Raw genomic sequence first — 14342 nt, forward strand, 5'->3', positions numbered from 1 at the left:
TAGCACTGGAATCCCCACTATTAGAGATCAATACCTTATTTTGTTATAAAGGAAATATTTATTTCATTACTAATAAGTCAGGAAATATGGGGACATTCTCGGTGTTATAATTGGATTAAGAGGGTTTTGTTTCAGAAAAATTGCAAATATAAACTTAGGAAGGAATATTTATGATAAAGATGACATTTATTGATAACTTACTATGTGTTGTACTTTATGCCAGATACTTTAAATACTTAATCTCCTTTAATATAGCAATTTTAGGAAGTTTAAGTGCTATTTTGACCTCTGTTTTATAAATGGGATATGAAAAGTCAGAGAAGTTAAATAACTTCCAAGTTTGCCTAGCTATTAGATGATTTCATAACCAGATCTTATCTTAGCTTCTTCCAGTACTTATGCTTTTTCTCCTGTGCTATGCAGTTCATTGTACACACACACACACACACACACAGCTGCATTGCTTTAGAAGGGGAATCTTTTCATATGTTGCAACTGCAAGGTTTTAGAAAAGTAAACCTCGATCTTAAAAACTAAAATCACAAATAAATTAGTGTAGATTCTGTTAACATTTCCTATTTGCTTTTTCACAGACTGAAGGGGCTGGACTTGCTACCTGTATAGAACTATGTGTAAAAGCTCTTCGCCTGGAGTCTACAGAAAATACTGAAGTGAAAATATCTATTTGCAAGACCATTTCATGTTTGTTGCCTGATGATCTGGAAGTTAAACGTGCTTGTCAACTGAGTGAATTTCTTATTGAGCCTACAGTTGATGCATATTATGCTGTGGAAATGTTGTATAACCAGCCAGACCAGAAATACGATGAAGAAAATCTTCCAATACCAAATTCTCTACGCTGTGAGCTCTTACTTGTATTGAAAACGCAATGGCCCTTTGATCCAGAATTCTGGGATTGGAAAACCTTAAAACGACAATGTCTTGCATTAATGGGAGAAGAAGCATCCATTGTATCTTCAATAGATGAACTAAATGACAGTGAAGTATATGAGAAAGTAGTAGACTACCAGGAAGAGAGTAAAGAAACTTCTGTGAATGGGCTTTCTGGTGGAGTTGGTGCTAATTCTGGCCTTCTTAAAGACATTGGTGATGAAAAGCAGAAGAAGAGAGAGATAAAACAGTTAAGAGAGAGGGGATTTATATCTGCTAGATTTAGGAATTGGCAAGCCTACATGCAGTATTGTGTGCTGTGTGACAAAGAATTCCTTGGTCACAGAATAGTACGACATGCTCAGAAACATTACAAAGATGGAATTTACAGTTGCCCCATATGTGCAAAAAACTTTAATTCTAAAGAAACTTTTGTCCCTCATGTCACGTTGCATGTTAAACAATCTAGTAAAGAAAGACTAGCAGCTATGAAACCGTTAAGAAGATTGGGAAGGCCTCCTAAGATAACAACTACCAGTGAAAATCAGAAGACTAATACTGTGGCTAAGCAGGAACAACGGCCTATAAAAAAGAATAGTCTGTATTCAACGGATTTCATAGTGTTTAATGATAATGATGGTTCAGATGATGAGAATGATGACAAAGATAAATCTTATGAGCCAGAAGTGATCCCCGTCCAGAAACCAGTACCTGTTAATGAATTTAATTGCCCTGTAACTTTTTGTAAAAAGGGCTTTAAGTACTTTAAAAATTTAATTGCTCATGTAAAGGGGCACAAAGATAATGAAGATGCCAAGCGCTTTCTTGAAATGCAGAGCAAAAAAGTTATTTGCCAGTACTGTAGAAGGCATTTTGTGAGTGTTACTCATCTTAATGATCACTTACAAATGCACTGTGGAAGTAAACCATATATCTGTATACAGATGAAATGTAAGGCTGGTTTTAATAGTTATGCAGAGCTTTTAACCCACCGAAAGGAGCATCAAGTCTTTAGAGCAAAATGTATGTTTCCTAAATGTGGCAGGATTTTTTCAGAAGCTTATTTACTATATGATCATGAAGCACAACATTATAATACCTACACTTGTAAGTTCACAGCTTGTGGTAAAGTTTATCGTTCTCAGAGTGAGCTGGAAAAGCATTTGGATGATCATAATTCCCCTCCTGAAAAAGTGCTGCCTCCTAAAGACCAACTTAATTCATCTGGAGATTCTGTTCAGACTTCCGAAGTGACTCAGAACACAGCAGAGAATACTGAGAAAGAAAGATCTGTGCTTCCTTCAGAAAACAACATTGACAACAGCTTACCAGCAGATAGAAGTGATGCCTGGGATAAAAGCAAAGCAGAATCAGCTGTGATCAAACAAGACCAGATTTCTGCCTCTGAGCTCAGGCAAGCTAATGGACCATTGTCAAATGGTTTGGAAAACCCTGCTACTACTCCTCTGCTTCAGGCCAGTGAAGTAGCTGTGTCCATTAAGGTGTCTCTGAATCAGGGGATCGAGGATAACTTTGGAAAGCAAGAAAATTCAACTGTGGAAGGCAGTGGTGAATCACTGGTCACAAACTTACATACACCAGTTGAAGATACTTGTAATGATTTATGTCATCCAGGTTTCCAAGAGAGGAAAGAACAGGATTGTTTTAATGAAGCCCAGATTACTCAGAATTCTTTAGTAAATTCGGAAACCCTCAAAATAGGTGACCTTACACCACAAAACTTAGAAAGACAAGTGAACAATCTGATGACCTTTTCTGTGCAAAATCAGGCAGGATTTCAAAACAATTTACCAACTTCCAAGTTTGAATGTGGAAGTAATGTTAAAACGTCATCCAATCTTTATAATTTACCTCTTAAGACATTAGAAAGTATCACATTTGTTCCACCACAGCCCAACCTAAATAGTTCATTAGGAACTCCATCAGTGCCTCCAAAAGCTCCAGTTCAGAAATTCAGCTGCCAGGTCGAGGGATGTACTCGAACCTATAATTCTTCACAGAGTATTGGGAAACACATGAAGACAGCACACCCTGACCAGTATGCTGCATTTAAAATGCAGCGCAAAAGTAAAAAAGGTCAGAAATCTAACAGCTTAAGTACACCAAATAATGGAAAGTTTCTTTATTTTTTGCCATCACAGATGAGCAGCTCTAATGCATTTTTTACACCACAGACCAAAGCCAATGGGAATCCTACTTGTTCAGCCCAGTTGCAGCATGTCTCACCTCCCATTTTTCCAGCTCATTTAGCAAGTGTGTCAACTCCATTGTTGCCCTCAATGGAAAGTGTCATAAATCCAAATATAACTTCTCAGGATAAAAATGACCAAGGTGGTATGTTATGTTCCCAAATGGAAAATTTATCTAATACTACCTTGCCAGCACAAATGGAAGATCTAACCAAAACAGTTTTGCCTTTGAATATTGACAGCGGCTCAGATCCTTTCCTTCCTTTACCTGCAGAAAGTAGTTCAATGTCTCTCTTCCCTTCACCAGCAGATAGTGGGACTAATTCTGTTTTTTCCCAACTGGAAAATAATACAAATCATTATTCCACACAGATTGAAGGAAACACTAATTCCTCCTTTCTAAAGGGGGGTAATGGTGAGAATGCAGTTTTTCCTTCACAAGTGAATGTTGCAAATGACTTCAATAGCACCAATGCCCAACAGTCTGCACCTGAAAAAGTTAAAAAAGAGCGTGGGCGGGGCCCAAATGGCAAAGAGAGAAAACCCAAGCACAACAAAAGGGCTAAATGGCCTGCAATTATCAGAGATGGGAAGTTTATCTGTAGCAGGTGTTACAGGGCTTTCACTAATCCCAGATCACTAGGTGGACACTTATCAAAGCGATCTTATTGTAAACCACTGGATGGAGCAGAAATTGCTCAAGAACTTCTACAGAGTAATGGACAGCCTTCTCTTCTTGCCAGCATGATTCTCTCCACAAATGCAGTAAATCTGCAGCAGCCACAACAATCTACCTTCAATCCGGAAGTATGTTTTAAAGATCCATCATTCCTACAGCTTCTTGCTGCTGAAAATCGCTCAACATTTTTGCCAAATACATTTCCTCGTGTGACTAACTTTAATACCAATGTTAGTCAAGAAGGAAGTGAAATTATTAAGCAGGCCTTGGAAACGGCTGGCATTCCCAGTACATTCGAAGGCAGTGAAATGCTTTCTCATGTTCCAACAGGTTGTGTCTCAGATGCAGCACAAGTAAATGCAACAGTGATGCCAAATCCAACTGTGCCACCCCTGTTGCAGACTGTATGCCACCCAAACACCCTGCTGACAAACCAGAATAGGACACCAAACTCCAAAACTTCTTCCATTGAGGAATGTAGCAGTTTGCCTGTTTTCCCAACAAATGACTTACTACTGAAGACTGTTGAAAATGGTTTGTGCTCTAGTTCATTCCCTAATTCTAGTGGACCATCACAAAATTTTACCAGTAACAGTTCACGTGTTTCAGTTATAAGTGGCCCTCAGAACACAAGATCCAGTCATTTAAATAAAAAAGGAAACAGTGCTTCTAAAAGAAGAAAGAAAGTTGCACCTTCACTAATTGCACCTAATGCTACCCAAAACTTGGTAACAGGTGACTTAACAACAATGGGACTCATAGCAAAGAGTATTGAGATCCCAACTACTAACCTTCATTCAAACGTAATTCCAAGTTGTGAACCTCAGGGTTTGGTGGAAAACCTAACACAGAAATTAAGTAGTGTTGACAATCAGTTATTTATGACTGATGTAAAAGGAAACTTCAAAACCAATCTTGAGGCTCATACAGTGTTAGCTCCTTTAACATTAAAAACTGAAAATGGTGATTCTCAAATGATGGCTTTAAATTCATGCACAACTTCAGTAAATTCTGATTTGCAGATTTCTGAAGACAATGTTATACAAAACTTTGAAAAGACTCTTGAAATTATTAAAACTGCTATGAATTCTCAAATACTTGAGTTAAAAAGTGGATCTCAGGGTGCTGGTGAAACATCACAGAATGCACAAATAAATTATAACATTCAGCTTCCTTCGGTAGACACTGTACAAAATAACAAATTACCTGATTCTTCTCAGTTTTCCTCCTTCATAAGTGTAATACCAACGAAAGGTAACATTCCTCAGCCTGAAGTATTACATAAGGAGGATCAAATACAGGAAATTTTAGAAGGCTTACAGAAATTGAAATTAGAAAATGACCTGTCTACACCAGCATCCCAGTGTGTACTACTAAATACATCTGTGACGCTGACTCCTACCCCTGTTAAATCAATTCCAAATGTCACGGTTGTTCAACCAGTTTCTGAAATGCTAAACATTCAGTTCAGTGACAGAGTTAATAAACCCTTTGTGTGTCAAAACCAAGGCTGTAACTACAGTGCGATGACAAAGGATGCACTATTTAAGCACTATGGTAAAATTCATCAATATACTCCAGAGATGATTCTTGAAATTAAGAAGAATCAGTTGAAATTTGCTCCGTTTAAGTGTGTAGTACCTACATGTACCAAAACATTTACACGAAATTCGAATCTCCGGGCACACTGTCAGTTGGTACATCATTTTACAACCGAAGAAATGGTGAAGTTAAAAATAAAAAGGCCTTATGGAAGAAAATCTCAAAGTGAAAATTTGTCAGCCCCACGAATCACGCAAGTAAAAAAACAGCTAGCTATGCCAGAGGAAAATAAAAGGGAGTCCCAGCCTGCTTTGCTATTGGGAGCAGAGGTAGAAAATGCCCTCAATAATGCAGTAGTGATCACAGAAAAACAACTTACAGAAAAAAAAAGTCCTGAAAAAACAGAAAGTTCTTCACAGGTGATTACAGTTACTTCAGGACAATATAATACAAATTCTCTCACAAACATACAAACCAAAGGACGAAAAATCAGGAGACATAAAAAAGAAAAGGAGGAGAAAAAACGGAAGAAGTCAGTTTCCCAATCCCTTGAGTTTCCAACAAGATACAGCCCCTACAGACCTTATCGATGTGTTCACCAGGGATGCTTTGCTGCCTTTACAATACAGCAAAATTTGATTCTTCATTACCAAGCTGTACACAAATCAGATCTACCTGCATTTTCTGCAGAGGTTGAAGAGGAAAGTGAAGCTGGTAAAGAAAGTGAAGAAACTGAACCTAAACAAACTATGAAAGAATTTCGATGTCAGGTGAGTGACTGTTCTCGAATTTTCCAGGCAATTACTGGCCTCATACAACACTACATGAAACTGCATGAAATGACTCCTGAGGAAATTGAAAGTATGACTGCTTCAGTGGATGTTGGGAAATTTCCATGTGACCAGTTAGAGTGCAAATCTTCATTTACTACATATTTGAACTATGTTGTTCATCTAGAGGCAGACCATGGAATTGGGATAAAGGCAAGTAAAACAGAAGAAGATGGCATATATAAGTGTGACTGTGAAGGCTGTGACCGTATGTATGCAACTCGGTCTAATCTCCTCCGACACATCTTTAATAAACATAATGACAAACATAAAGCTCATTTGATTCGGCCAAGAAGGTTAACACCTGGCCAGGAAAATATGTCAAGCAAGGCAAACCAAGATAAATCAAAGCCTAAACATCGGGGCACAAAACACAGCAGATGTGGAAAGGAAGGAATAAAAATGCCTAAGACCAAACGAAAGAAAAAAAGTAATTTAGAAAACAAGAATGCAAAGATTGAGCAGATTGAAGAAAATAAGCCTTATTCTCTGAAACGTGGAAAGCATGTATATTCTATAAAGGCTAGAAATGATGCCTTGTCTGAATGTACAAGCAAATTTGTAACCCAGTATCCATGTATGATAAAGGGATGTACTTCAGTTGTTACAAGTGAAAGCAACATAATTAGACACTATAAGTGTCATAAATTATCTAAGGCATTTACATCACAACACCGAAATCTTCTTATTGTCTTCAAACGGTGTTGCAACTCACAAGTAAAGGAAACTTCTGAGCAAGAAAGTGATAAGAGTGATGTGAAAGATTCTGACACATGTGTATCAGAGAGCAATGATAACTCAAGAACAACTACAGTTCCACAGAAAGAAGTTCAAAAAAATGAAAAGGATGAAATGGATGAGCTAACAGAATTATTTATTACAAAATTAATAAATGAAGATAGCACAGTTGTGGAGACCCAAGCTAATACCTCTTCAAATATAAGCAACGATTTTCAGGAAAATAACCCCTGCCAGCTGGAAAGACAGAAAGCAAGTAATTTGAAGAGAGTTAACAAAGAAAAAAATGTCTCACAAAATAAGAAAAGGAAAGTTGAAAAAGCTGAACCAGCATCAGCAGTTGAGTTAAGTAGCACACGTAAAGAAGAAGAAACTGCTGTTGCAATTCAAACCACTGAGGAGCATCCTGCATCTTTTGACTGGAGCTCATTTAAACCAATGGGATTTGAAGTATCATTTCTGAAGTTTCTTGAGGAGTCTGCAGTGAAGCAGAAGAAAAATACTGACAAAGACCATCCAAATAGTGGAACCAAAAAAGGATCCCATTCAAATTCAAGAAAAAATATTGACAAGACTGCTGTGACTAGTGGAAATCATATATGTTCTTGTAAAGAAAGTGAAACGTTTGTACAGTTTGCCAATCCATCACAGCTTCAGTGCAGTGGTAATGTAAAAATTGTTTTAGACAAGAATCTTAAAGATTGCACTGAGCTTGTCTTAAAGCAACTTCAGGAAATGAAACCTACAGTCAGTCTGAAAAAACTTGAAGTACGTTCAAATGATCCAGATATGTCTGTTATGAAAGAAATCAGTGTAGGTAAAGCCACAGGCAGAGGACAGTACTGCTAATTAATGTACTATAAACATCATTTATAGTTTTATTTTAAATAGGAAGCCATCAAGCATGCAAGAATTGTGAAACTCATTTTTTTGTTGCTGACATGAATTAACCTGGCCAAAAAAAAGAGAAAAAAAAAACCATGACATTTGTCATGTAAAACTTTTTTTATCCCTATGGGACTTGAGGAACAGAATCAATACTTCATTTATTGTAAATATTGAGCTAAACCTCAAATTTCTATCACCCAGCTGCCCTTTTCATGAACTAAACTGAATTATCTGTGTGATGGTCACTGCTCATGTATAACAGTACTCTTTGTAGATACCTTTTTTGTATATATTTATTATTGTAAATCATTTTGCTGCCACCAGCGGTCTGTAAGTCTAAACTATTAAATGACACATTTATATTTGAAATTTTAATTTTTAACTAAGTGATCAAGTTTTTAAAACTGTTCTTTTATTATTTTAAATTAAGAACTTTTTGAACTAAAACTAGAAGCTCTGCCATAGTTCATTGATTTTTACATCAAACGTTTATTTACAAGATGATCTGAAGATTACTTTTCACAAAGTATGCACATTATATCAACACTTCGCTCTGCTTTGTAAATTTGCCATCCAGTATTTTTGGGTGGTATTCATGAGAAATTAAAGCAGATTCTCTAGCAGTTTCTTATAGCTATAGGTTTTTTTTTTCATTGCTTCCAATTGGATATAGTTATGAGTCCATGAAATATAACGGAAATGTGAATAAAGAATTTACTACATTGAAGATTTTAAACATTTGGTATTAAAAAAAAATCCTTTGTGAATGTGATAGAAACTAGTAGTGTGGAGCAGTGTAAATATTTGAGGTGGTGATTTGTGAAGTAGCCCAGTATTGCCTTAAATAAAATCACATTTCATTTCTTGTTTTATACATGTGATCTTATAAAGGGTTTTTTTTTTCCCCATTTTCTGAGATTTATAGATTGGTGTATAGCTTTAAACTGTATAAAGTTTTGTGGAAAGATTTTTTTAAACATTTTTATAAATCTTAAAATTGATATCATCAAAGTGAGCCCATCTTGTGTTTATAAAATACAAGAGTCCTTAACATTTATAATTACATAGATGAAACACTTTCTATAAGGAAGTTGGATGTTTTGATTTTACTGTTTATAGATGTTAGATTGTACAGATTTGTCTGTATTTTCTCACCATATCTAATGATACTTTTTTCATTAGATTGGTCTTTAAGAGCAGTATTAGTTGTTATAATTGATTTTTTTTTTATTATTCCATAGATGGTTAGCTCTTATAGTTTAGTTTTATTCACCATATTTATACTGTGGATTCACGCCCAGAGGTAGAGGTTATTTCAGGAGAGTTGATGACCTTCATTTAAAGTCCAACTTAAATCAGTACTGGAAACAAAAGGAAACATCCTTTCAATATTTACTTTTGTTTCTGTTTACCATAAATAGTAGCATTGATTTTTTTTACTTTGTGTTTATTATAAAATAGTTGCATTCACAATATTATTGGCCTGAGACATTGATGATATTGTGATGATATGAAAATGTGTATATTCCCTGTGAAACATTAGATTTGCAGGAAAAATGAAGCACTTAACTGAAATCGCTGGTACTCTGAATAAATAAGCATGGTCAAGGAGTGAACTATTTTCTTTTGGAAAATATTTTTTTAAGTTTTATTAAAGTATTATAGTTTTATTTTTAGGGCCTTTGGGTTTTATTGAATAGTTGGCTTTACCTCCTTAAGGTTTATTATCAATATGCATAAAACTTGACACATTAAAATCCCTACCCTTTGGTAAGCCCACTGTTATTTATTAAAATAAAAGTTGTTTTTATGGGTGATTAATACATGGGTTTTTTTTCTAAGTTAACAATAATTTAAATAACTTTGAATAATTTTAACATTAAATTTTTGTTAACAACTGAATGTTTCTGTATAGTTTTCTTAGAAGTTGACCTAGCTCTTAAAGGGTGGGCATTTGGCAAAACTGCCCAAGTAGGTTTATTTCTGATCATTATAGTGATGAGCCACTGCTGAGTGAAAATATTGGGGCTTTTCTTTTGCTCATTAGCTTAAGAAAATTTACCACTGAACATTTCTGTAATTGTTATACATGTCAGGGGAAAGAGTTTGCCAACATTGAAGGAAATTTTTTTATATTCCAGGTAATGTATGCCAAAAATAATTATGGGGGAGTGGGCTTTTTAGCATGGTACAGAAGAATCAAATTAAGGTATAAAATGAATATGAATTTATAGAACAGCATGTTGGTAAAATTTGATATGGAATGTAATGCCTAAGTATTAAAAAAGAATCGTATATAATTTTCATGGTATACTTTTCCTCTTTGAGATATTTTTCTTCCTACAACCTAAATTTGCCTAAGGTTTCAGCATTAAAAAATAGATTTTTTTTCCTTTTCTAAACCCAAAGAATTTGTATATTACAGGTCAGAATAATGTTGTTCAAAATACATCATTGTCTTAAGTGAAATATAACAATTTTGGAAATTTTTAGCAATGTTAAGTTTAGCGTGTTAAATTATTTTAAAATTCGAGACAAAGATTTTTAATAAAGCAAATTTTGATCATCGGTTAAGCAATCACAGTTGCCATGGGTATTAAGATGAAAAAACACAATTACTGCAGCTAGAGACATGAGAGAGAAATGCCCTGTTTTCCTGGGAAAAGGAAGTAGTTGTGGAAGTCTTTGTGGAGAAGATGGGTTTTGAAAAATTAATGAGTGCTCATTGGATGGTCACAGGGGACAAGGGCATTGTAGCCTTAGAGGTATGAAGAGGCATATAGTGTAATTGCCGTATTGCCAGTGCTTGGTGTGGGAAGATGGGATGTTGGAGAAGCTGAAGCTGAAAAGGCAGATGGGCCGGATCATGAAGGTTCTTGTATGCCGTATTTAGTCTTTATCTTTTTTTTTTTAAGTGGTTACTGAATGCAGGTAGCAATCTTAGAAAGATACTTGGCATGGTATAGAGGATAGATTGGGTAAGTTGGAGATTAATAGGGAGACTTGAAAATACCGCAAGCAAAAAAAAAATAATGGAAGCCAGAATAAAGGTAATGTTAATGGAGTTGGGGAAAGAGACTGATGGACATGAGAGATGCTAAAAAGCTATGTAGTCGAAAGCAGCCTTTTTCAAAATGTTTATTGTAATGAGATACCGGGGCGGGGGGGGGGGGGGGTGTAAGTTCTTTGATCAAAAAGGTTTTCTAAATTGCATGTTAGAGCTCCGTCTTAAACAGTCCATTGCACATTAGCATATTAAAGAGTGAAAAGTTCTGTAAAGAAAGCATGTTAACTGTTAAAGTGGGAATTTTCTAGACTTGACCATGAAAATATTTTTCTGTTTTAATATCAATATTTACATATTTTTCATAATTATCTCCCACTGAATTAGTATTCTAAGGAACTGACTTTGGGAAATGCCAATCTAAAATAGCATTTATTCAGCCAGGACTGATAGTCAACAGGTGTGCACTAATTCAGCTGTACCAGCTGTTTACAAATGGTGATTATTCTGATTGGTCAATTTTTCCACCCCAATTGATTGATTCCTTTATTGTATTTTGTGGTTAGTGTTTTGAATATCACCCTGTAATATTTATTGAACGCTAAGTGCACTTTGGTTAAATTCTAGTTGTCTTGCTTGCTCAAAGCTTTTGCCTTTCTAAACATTCTTATCCTACTTACTATTTTCCACAGTTTCCATTCCATTGAACACATGCTAAGATTCTTTTCCCCACCGCAAAACCTTTACCCATATCATGTATCTGGAATATGTATTCCTCTTATTTCTATGACTGTCTCATCTATCAATTAATAATTTAAATGTCACCTCGTCAGAGAAGCACCCAGATAACTCTTAAAGTTTCACATGCTCATTCTTTATACAAGTGTTTTTAATTTTTATATTTGTTATTTGTTTTTTTTTTTTTTTTTTTTTGAGACAGAGTCTCACTCTGTTGCCCAGGCTAGAGTGAGTGCCGTGGCGTCAGCCTAGCTCACAGCAACCTCAAACTCCTGGGCTCAAGCGATCCTCCTGTCTCAGCCTCCCGAGTAGCTGGGACTACAGGCATGCACCACCATGCCCGGCTAATTTTTTCTATATATATATTTAGCTGTCCATATAATTTCTTTCTATTTTTAGTAGAGATGGGGTCTCGCTCTTGCTCAGGCTGGCCTCGAACTCCTGAGCTCAAACGATCCGCCCACCTCGGCCTCCCAGAGTGCTAGGATTACAGGCGTGAGCCACCACGCCCGGCCTATATTTGTTATTTGTATCTTCCAACACTGCTCAGTGAAGAAAATACCTGTTTTCTCCAATAACCTTGCTCATTAGAGGTGCCTCTCATTTCAATGATCTCTTCCTCCATAAATGGGAGCCTTACACCTCACCATAATCAAAACACGTTTATCACTTCCAAATCTTTCAGATTCCCTTTCTCCAACCACAAACTTTTAACTCACCTGCTCAAGATGTCTCCACTAATAAGTACTTCTGCCTCATCACTGCCAGTTGCTGACTCTTCATCGGCTCACTCTTATTGTCTAGTCTTGACTAGTGTTGATTATTAGTCCTGGCTGAATAAATGCCATTTTAAACAGCACTTCCCAAGATCAGTTCCTCAGAATACTAATTCAGTGGGATATACCTAAGTTTTAACATTAAAAAAGACAAAAAAAATATTTTCATGGTCAAGCCTAAAAAATTCCCACTTTAACAGTTAACATATTTTCTTCACAGTAGAAGTTATCAGCTTGGAGACTAGTGTAGTTATGCATATTCCTTTGCAAATATCCTCAGACCCTTCCCCCCTCAGTCATGATCTGGAAAAATCCCAAAACCTTCTGTCTGCTCTTGAGCATTTGTGTGGAAGAAAAGTATTCCAGGAGATAGGTTCATGATCTCAAAACTTAAGTAGACTCAAAACTACCTGACAGTTTTCTGTGGCTTTCTTATAATATTAAGCTTGCTTCCACAAACTTAAATGACATATCCTTCCCTCATATTGTGATCTTTTAAGCATATTTTACTGAGAAAAATAATTTGACAGGAGCCTTCTCAATTGTTCACTATGAAATCTACAAACCTGCTTGTAACTGCATTCTCTACTACCACTTAGCAAAAACCAATTCCTGTTCTGGATTCCATCACCCCTCACCTCCTCAAGAGCTTTCAATTAACTACCCTTTTGTTCTATCAGTCTTTAGTAGATCCTTCCCAACAGTTTATAGATACCCTTGGTAGCTTCTGTTCTTGAAAGAATAGGGAAGGAGACACTTTATTCCATCCAACTATAACTGCATTTATTTGGTCCCAATCACAGCTAATCTGAGTTGCCTGCTCATATACACTCCTTCTCATTTAGTGCTACTTTATATGTCTCTAAAACTCTCCTAAAATTGTTCTTGTCAGGATCAACAGTCTGTTCCATGCCACCATATTTGTTGGCTCTTTTTCTGCCCTCATTTGCTGCCTCAGAGGCATTCAGTAGGGTTGAAGACTTCTGTCTTGATTTTCTCCTCGCCTACTCTGGCTGCCCCATCTCTGACTCCATACCTGGCTCCTCTCCCAGCACCTGACTGCTGGATCACTGTCTCTCTACATTCTCTTTGGATGATTTAGTTCATTCTGTGGAGTTTGGTATAGTCAGTATACCTATCCCACCCAAATTTGTACCACTAAGACCAAATTTTCATAGTTCAGGCTTGTTTATTCAACCACCTACCTCATAGTTAGGCATACCATGTCCAAACCATTATTTCCTTTTCTACCCCACCTTCAATCTATTCCTCTCCCAGTATTATTTATCTGGATAAGTGAAGTCACTACCCAGGTTTCTGAAGCTCAGCTCTTTAATGTTGTCACCATGCCAATTCATGTCCTTTCCATATGTTTAGTGACAATTATGGTCAGTTCTACCTCTTAAGTAGAAAGGAGCCTTCTACTTCTCTCCATATCATTGTAACTAGTCCAAATCACCATTATCTCTTGCCTAAACTAGCTTAACATTCTGCTGATTTTCTTCCAGAATATTGTCTACCAAGCAACTAGATTGATTATTTTAAAGGAAATTTGAAAGGGAAAAAACTCACCTTCACACTATACTTCGAATAAAATGTTTATTTTTACTATGGTTCATGCCTATCTCTCTCTAAGCACATTTTGTTATACTACTTTCCTTTGCCCATTGTGTTCTAGCCGCATTGGTTTCCTTTGAGTTCCTCAAACCAGCCAAACTCTTTCACATCTCAAGATCCTGTCATTAGCTGTTCCTTTTGCTTAGAATGCTTTTTTCCCCTGCTTGTGTTTTAATTACTGTTTCTTCAGGTATTGGGTCTCTCACCCCATGATTGATTGATCTCTAAAGCACGCAGTTTCACTGATGGCATGTATCACAAGTTGTAATTGCTTTTTTTCTGCTTTATTGTCTTTGCCCCCCACCCCCACTAAACTATAGCTGCACAAGAACAGAATCCTTTCTAGTTAGGCCACGTACCACTCTGTGCCCAATGCATAGCATAGTATAGTACCCTTCGGATGGTAGATACTTAGCAGTAGTAAATATT

At 36.3% G+C, this 14342-nt stretch overlaps 1 protein-coding gene across 1 annotated transcript in view; it reads left to right on the forward strand.

Annotated features, from left to right (window-relative positions):
- The window catches only part of ZNF292 (zinc finger protein 292), an 88174-nt gene extending 80174 nt beyond the window's left edge, over positions 1 to 8000 (forward strand). Inside the window, exon 8 of the mRNA XM_069487775.1 lies at positions 594 to 8000. Coding sequence (XP_069343876.1) covers positions 594 to 7739 — 7146 coding nt within the window. The 3' untranslated portion in view covers positions 7740 to 8000. The remainder of the gene's footprint in view (positions 1 to 593) is intronic.
- Positions 8001 to 14342: the final 6342 nt, after the last annotated feature.

This window comes from Eulemur rufifrons, chromosome 15 (genome assembly GCF_041146395.1).
Source record: "Eulemur rufifrons isolate Redbay chromosome 15, OSU_ERuf_1, whole genome shotgun sequence".
NCBI classification, from domain to species: Eukaryota; Metazoa; Chordata; class Mammalia; order Primates; family Lemuridae; genus Eulemur; species Eulemur rufifrons.